The sequence below is a fragment of the Vespa velutina genome, chromosome 22 (genome assembly GCF_912470025.1).
Source record: "Vespa velutina chromosome 22, iVesVel2.1, whole genome shotgun sequence".
NCBI lineage: Eukaryota > Metazoa > Arthropoda > Insecta > Hymenoptera > Vespidae > Vespa > Vespa velutina.
Genome location: NC_062209.1, coordinates 1,521,076 through 1,528,575, shown reverse-complemented (window position 1 = coordinate 1,528,575; position 7,500 = coordinate 1,521,076). Strand labels below are relative to the sequence as shown.

Here is a 7,500-nt window from a genome sequence, read left to right as displayed (position 1 = left end):
GGAATATCAAACGATTACAAATATATACGAACGAACAAGTTATGGCTCTTTATGTATGTATAGTTAAAAATTAATATTATAAGTATAATCGTTTAAATTAAATCAGGATATCAATATTGCAGAAATTTTCTATCGAATAATATGACGCGACGAATGTTCGATATATCTCTGAAGAATGTTAATTGAAGAATGTTAATTGATTTTCACGTAATTTGGAATAATTATGTTAATAGATTTTAGATATTACATTATTTACTTATGATTCTAACGATACAAAATTGTTTTTACTTTTCCTTTTTTTTTTTTTTTCTTTTCTTCCTCTTTCTCTTTTTGTCGTATGTTTGCTTTCAAATAAATAGAAATATTTCTAAAAATCGTGCATTTCCTTTTTTCCTAATCCTTTTCTTTTTTTCTAATCCTTTTAGTTCAAACGTATTCAAACATATATATATATCGATCTTTCCATTTTTAATATAATTTGAACGAACGTGACGATGCCTTTTATTTTTATTTTTTGTTTCTTTTTTTTTTTTTTTTTATTTTTTTATCGAAATGAATTTTTTTCTCTTTCCCTCACGCTCTAAACTACGATCTTATTACATCGTCGTACCGTCTCACGATAAAATAAAAAAGAAAAATAAAAAAAAAAAAAAAGGAAAAAAAAAAGTAGAATTGCATTTTTAAACATAATAATATATTAATTTCAATGGATGTGTCTCCAAACACATAACACATATATCTCCAAATCAAAATATCTGTATTTAATAGAAATATCTCAAAAAAAAAAAAAAAAAAAAAAAAAAAAAAAAAAAAAAAAAAATCAGCTCAAGATTATTTTCAAATGATACTTGAAAAAACTTGTAAGATACTTAATAAGAATTAAAACGATGTCCAAATGTGTAATCGTCTTATATATTTCAATCTAATCTAATTAACAAATCGTCATAGACGCAAATGAAAAAAACAAAAAACAAAAAACAAAAAAAAAAAAAAGAAAAGAAAAAAAACAAAAACAAAACAAAAAAAATTATACATACCAAATCCTAGTTCAGGCCAGGTTTCCACGATGGACCAAGCGATCCCAGAGACGTTTCTTTTGACCTTAAGAAGTTCACAGAGGTCGATCGTACGTAGATTCTTTTCGACCACTACGGCGGTCCACGTTTGGTCGTCGTTATAGAATCGTAGCTCTTCCTGTTATGGGCGATGGGGGAGAAGGAGGAGGTGGAGGAGGAGGGGAGGGAAAGCGGAAAAGAGAATAAGGTGATTGAAGTTTGACGATATAGATCGAAGTGAAAGATGAGGGGGATGTTGAAGGAAGGAAAAAAGAAAGGAAAAAAAAGAATGAGAGAAAATTTATAATCGTTTTCCAAATCGAAAATCGAAATTTATAAAATACTCGGTACCTCCTCGTCTAAGAATGATCGTAGGAATATATATATATATATATATATATATATATATATATATATATATATATATATACGATCGTGTAAGCTAAGATTGGAAACCGGTAATGGAGGTTCGAATTTCGAAATGTCGAAGATACAGTCGGCTTGGTATAAATCGTATCGAGAAAATAAAGAGATCGTATAGAGGCGCGTTTGCCAGAAATCCATGTATGTATGTGTGTATATATATATAACTTGACATAATAATTATTTCGCTTCCTTCTGTCCTGTCACGTCGTCAGATTTCGTTTTCGTAAAATTGTCTATTTCGATAAATTGGCTATTTTCCAATTCAATGTTCTCACAAAAATGAATTCGTTTGAATTAAAATGATACCGCGACCGATTGTCTCCTCGTATATTTTTTTTTTCTTTTTTTTTCTTTTTTTTTTTTTTTTTTGTCGTTGAAAACTACTGTCGCGCGTAAAAATTTTCATGAACGTCAATAATATTTCTTTCTAACAATTAATTCATAACGTTATTTGTTGATCTATCATTTTTATTCTAAATATTATGATAAAGAATGAAAGGAAACAAAAAAAAAAAAAAAAAAAAAAAAAAAAAAAAAAAAAAAAAAAAAAAAAAAAAGAGAAGAGAAGAAAAAAAAAAGAAAAGAAAAGAAAAAAAAAGAAGGAAAATAGAAACGAAAGCTTTTAATTTTAATCGTTTTTGTTCTTATCGGTTTTCATAATTGATAATAAAAAATAAATAAATGAATAAATAAATAACAATGATAATGATAATGATAATAATAATAATATTCTACGATGAAAAATTGTACTCGTGATAATATTTAACCATTAGAAGAGAAAGCTCGCTATGGATTAACAGCAAACACATTCACGACCATATTCATATACACGTTCGCGATAATAATCACATTTTTACGATTTATTTTGTACGTACAAATTTCTCTACGTTATAAAAAGCAAAACGCGAATCTATATTACTTATATTCGTAAAAATATTATATATATATATATATATATATATATATAAATTTTACTTTTGTACGTACATATATACGATCGTTCAATTTTGATCAAAGTTATCGTCGTGAAGAAACATTTTAATAATACCATTCGATGGATTTAAAAAAAAAGCACATAAAACAAAAAAAAAGAAAAGAAAGAAAAAGAAAAGAAAAAGGGGAAAAAAAAATAATAAAAAGTCAAAATAAAAAAAAAAAAAGCAGAAAATTTGATACCGATAAATTCGACTCGCATTCTTCTCTCTCTCTTTCTCACCTGTCTCTCACTGTCCAAAACATCCTCTTCGCAATGGCCAATTCTTCTTCGAGCTCTCTGCATCATGCTACTGATTTCGAAAATCGTAGGTGCCGAACCAAGTCGTTCGTAACTTCCCGCACGTGCAGCGGATCGTCCACCGGTTATTGTGGATCCGCCGTCAAGACAGGAACACATCTTTGGAAACCAATCTATAGGGACAAACGAAGAATAGAATTAGATTAACATGATTGGCCCGTACGTATTTATGACGACGTGAAATTCTAATATAGAAAAAGAAAAAAAAAAGAAAAAAAAAAAAAAGAGAAAAAAGAAGAAGAAAAAGAAAGAAAGAAAAAAAGAAAAAAGAAAAGGATGAACGAAAAATAGAAAAGAAAAAAAAATATATATATATATATTATATATATATATATATATATATCTATATAAAACAAATTTCTTTACTCTAAATATCAAATTGTTGTGCTAACTAGGCGATACTTCTATTCAATATTATTCGTCTACAACATTTAAATAATAATACGCAAATGTGTACGTGTGTGTATCTACGAGCATACATATATATATATATATATACAGAAATATAAGAAATATATACATATATATATATATATAGAAAGAAAAAGAAAATACGAAAGAACGAGCCCGTTGTACTAAAAACTATTATACAACACGGCCCCATAGTATAAAGCTAAAGGTTTTTTATCTAGATTCATATTTTGTCATTCTTAACAACTGGAAGATAAAGAGGCGAAGGGGGAGAGAAAGAAAAAGAAAGTAGACAAACAAAGAAGCAAACAAATAAACAAAAACACAAACGACTTACATTGATCATGAATATTATCGAAAGAAGAAGCATTTGGATGCTAAAAAAATATATATATATATATATATTTAAAAAAAGCACGTGATTTCTAGAAGTGCGATTAAAAGAAGTGTTTGAAAGTTATACAATTAATTGACGTATACGTGTAATTGGTCTGTCACTTTTTCATTTACATTTTTTTCTTTATACGTTTTATTTACTCATTCCACTTAATGAAAAAAAAAAAAAAAAAAAAAAAAAATCGCTAAGAGAAAAGAATTTAGCGATTTTTTTTTCTTTTTCCTTTCTTTCTTTCTCTTTTTTTTTTTTTTTTTTTTTTTTTTTGTAAATATATATATATCGAAATTCCTTCGAGCAAGCATTCCATCGATTTGGCGTGTTCGTCGTTCGTTCGTTCGTTCGTTCGTTCGTTCGTTCGTTCGTTCGTTCGTTCGTTCGTTCGTTCGTTCGTTCGTTCGTTCGTTCGTTCGTTCGTTCGTTCTTTCGTTCTTTCGTTTGTTCGTTCTTTCTCTGGTCTTTTCGCTCGCACACTCGTTGACGACGAGACACGCGCGGCGGCCATCTCAAGGCGAACGAATGGCTCCTAATAAAGGCTCGTCTGCCTCGTATCCGGGGTTGTGAGCGTTGCTGTCACGGCTCGCGATGGACCGTGAAAGAGAAAAGGAAGGAAGGAGAGAGGAGAGAGAGAGAGAGAGAGAGAGAGAGAGAGAGAGAGAGAGAGAGAGAGCGAGAGAGAGAGAGAGGGAGAGAGAGAGAGAGAGAGAGAGAGAGAGAACGTGCCGCAACACGAATCGATTTCTTTCTAATTAATAAGATTAATTAACACGTTTCTCAACGACGTTACGATTAATTGGAACGTGAAAATTATTATAATTATTTCTTTTCATATTTATTTCACTATATATATATATATATATAAATTTAGAAATGATAATCGATATGATAAACATTCTAATAAATATTATTGTAAATATATATAATCGACGAAAGAATAAACATGAAGCTTCCAACGCATTTAATTACTTATATTATTAATCTCACACGGAAACAGAGAAAAGAGAAAGAAATAGAGATAGATAGAGAGATAGATTTATTAATTTATTTATTATATTTACTCGAATACGATGAATTCTTTTTCCTCTTTCTCTACTCTTGTCTCTCAATAACAACAACAATAACAACAAAACGTTAAATACATCTATTAGTATAAAAAAAAAAAAAAATATATATATATTTATTATTTACGATGGATCGTAAAAATGAAAGAAATCGTGATCGATCGTATCCTCTCGTATTAAACTCGATATATCTTGATATTATTTCCTTAAAACGATTCAATAATCTTCTATCGATTAGTTAACACGTTCCGTACCATGTGTACCACCGGTGGTACACGTTAAACTTGATCTTCAGGCTACGTGTACCACCGGTGGTACACGCAGTCATATTTATTTAATCCACTGAAAACATATATGGCCTGAACGACAAGTCAGGCAAAAATGGCTTAAATGATATATAAGAGAATATACTAAACGCTTGATGATGAGCGAATGAAAACGATTCCGCTGTCTATTCCGATATGTTAGCTATGTTTCTCACGAATCTAATATTACGAATCGATATACATGTGCATCCGTCGCGATCGAACGAGTTTACGATGACGACAAAGAGTATATACATACTTTACCACTTGACCTCACCTCACCTCACCTCACCTCACCTCATCTCTTCGTTCCTCATACTATCAACGTACATACATACTTATCACGAAGTAAAGCCTGAGAAGCTTTGAGGACGATGAGGACGAGAAGAGGATCATCATCGGTCGTAGGACTGAGTTGTGCAAAGCATTCGATTTGCTCGCGTTAACTCGGCGCCGACCGCTTCTATTTCGAGCCAACCACCTGTTTCCCTTTGCGATATGCAGTCGCTGGATATGCGCAAGCGCACGCGCATACACAAACAACAACATACAAACACACATGGAGACCAGCAGACAGATATACAAGTAGAGACACAGGCATAAAGACACCTTTACTTCCTTCTCTTCTCTTCTCTTCTCTTCTCTTCACTACTCTTCTCTTCAACTTTTACTTTAGCCTCGCGTCTTTTGCTTATCTTCTTAGAAGACCGTGTCTTACCGGTTTGCTCGACAAAATGGTCGCTCTCAAGCCGATGAACAACGAGTATATATATATATATATATATATATATGTATGGGTGTGTATGTATGTATATTCTTTGAAAGTAACTGCGAAAGAGAAAATGAAAAAGAAAAGAAAATAGAGAGAAGGAGAGAGAGAGAGAGAGAGAGAGAGAGAGAGAGGAGGAGAACGTAAATATATATTATACTAGCGATATAGGTATGTATTAAAAAATAAATAGATAAATAAATAAATGCACGAAAGAAAAAAAAAAAGAGGCAATTAGAAGGTTGTTAGTACGTAAAGCAATCGTTACAAAAATATATATATATATATATATATATATATATATATATATAAATTTTATAGTAATACTTGAGGTAATTAATTCATTAATTAATAACGTTGAAGAGAACATTAATAAAGATAATAATAATTGGCAAAATTGATACGAATAAAGTAGGAAACGTAATAACAGTTAAGTAGATGTTATTTAAATAAGAGGAAAAAAGATAGAAAGAAATACTGTTATTAGATGTAAATAGCATAGATAAGGGAAGCAATATCGGAGATAAACGAAAGGAAAGGAAAGGAAAGGAAAGAGAGAGAGAAAGAAAAAGAGAGAGAGAGGGAGAGAGAGAGAGAGAGATAAATATTTATTTCGAAGTTGTATTGAAACATTCTTATACTTAAAGAAATTGCTAATGAACGGCTCGAATCGTCCTTATCGAAAATTATCCCATATTCTCCTATGTTCTACGATTACAGATAAGTTAACTCGATTGGATACAGAACGTAGGGAAAACGATAATGATAGGTGCCGAAGCATTGTATCATTTGTTCATTCGATTATAAAAATTTTTTTCCATCTTCTCTTTCTTAGCTCGTTCTTTCTTTTTTTCCTCCACTATTTTTGTCATTATCGCAAAATGTCTCGTACTTTTTTTTTTATCTTTATTTTTGCCTTTTTTCTTTCTTTCTTTCTTCTTTTTTTTTTTTTTTTTTTTTTTTTCAAAAATGGTCGTAAATAACGATAATAAACATACGCGTGACTTTAAATATCGAGCTCGTTTTAATATACAAGTAAATACCTATATTATTTATTGTTGATAAATATAAGAAGGAACAATTAAGCTACAGTTTTAAAGTTTCATATGAAAAGTTTTAAAGTTTCATTCACTGAATTTTATACTGAGTCTATTCATGAGAATCTAATGATAAAACAACACGTACGTTATATTTTTATTTTTATACGTACAATAGATAAACAGATATATAACATATGATTAAGATTTCAAGAGAGAAAGAAAGAAAGAAAGAAAGAAAAAAAAAAGAGAGATTCTCTCTTACTTTTTGCTAATTATTTATAACATAACTACTTATGTAGTACATATTATACAAAATGACGGACGAATATCGTCTAAAAGATTTATAATAATGATTAAATGGCTACGACACTATTTTACCTTTATTTTCGAAAGAGATACGAGATTGGAGGAATACCAAAAAGACGAAGGAAAAGTTCCGTTCTCTAAGAAAGAAAGAAATCGAGAAAGACAGGAAAAAAGAAAGAGAGAGAGAGAGAGAGAGAGATAGAGAGAGAGAGAGAGAGAGAGAATGAGAAAGGCATGGTGGAGTTCGGGAGGGAAGGGGTTTCGGGTGGGGTCCGAATTTATCTTGCGATCGTTCCGTTCTACTACTACGCACGACCCACCAGAGAAAAAGATATAAAGAAGAAGAAGAAGCAGAAGAAGAAGAAGAAGAAGAAGAAGAAGAAGAAGAAGAGGAAAAGGAAGAGGAGGAGGAAGAAAAAGAAGGAGGGAAAAGAAGAAT

General features: G+C 30.6%; 1 protein-coding gene across 13 annotated transcripts in view; it reads right to left on the bottom strand.

Annotated features, from left to right (window-relative positions):
• LOC124956575 (growth factor receptor-bound protein 10-like) overlaps window positions 1-7,500 on the bottom strand; it is a 437,491-nt gene that overhangs the window by 255,973 nt on the left and 174,018 nt on the right. For 12 of the 13 annotated variants that reach the window (XM_047512554.1, XM_047512555.1, XM_047512552.1 and 9 more), the window contains 2 exons: window positions 2,698-2,888; window positions 1,038-1,194 (listed from right to left, as the gene is read on the bottom strand). In XM_047512554.1, coding sequence (XP_047368510.1) covers window positions 1,038-1,194; window positions 2,698-2,888 — 348 coding nt within the window. The remainder of the gene's footprint in view (window positions 1-1,037; window positions 1,195-2,697; window positions 2,889-7,500) is intronic. The other variant, XM_047512563.1, reaches the window with a different exon arrangement.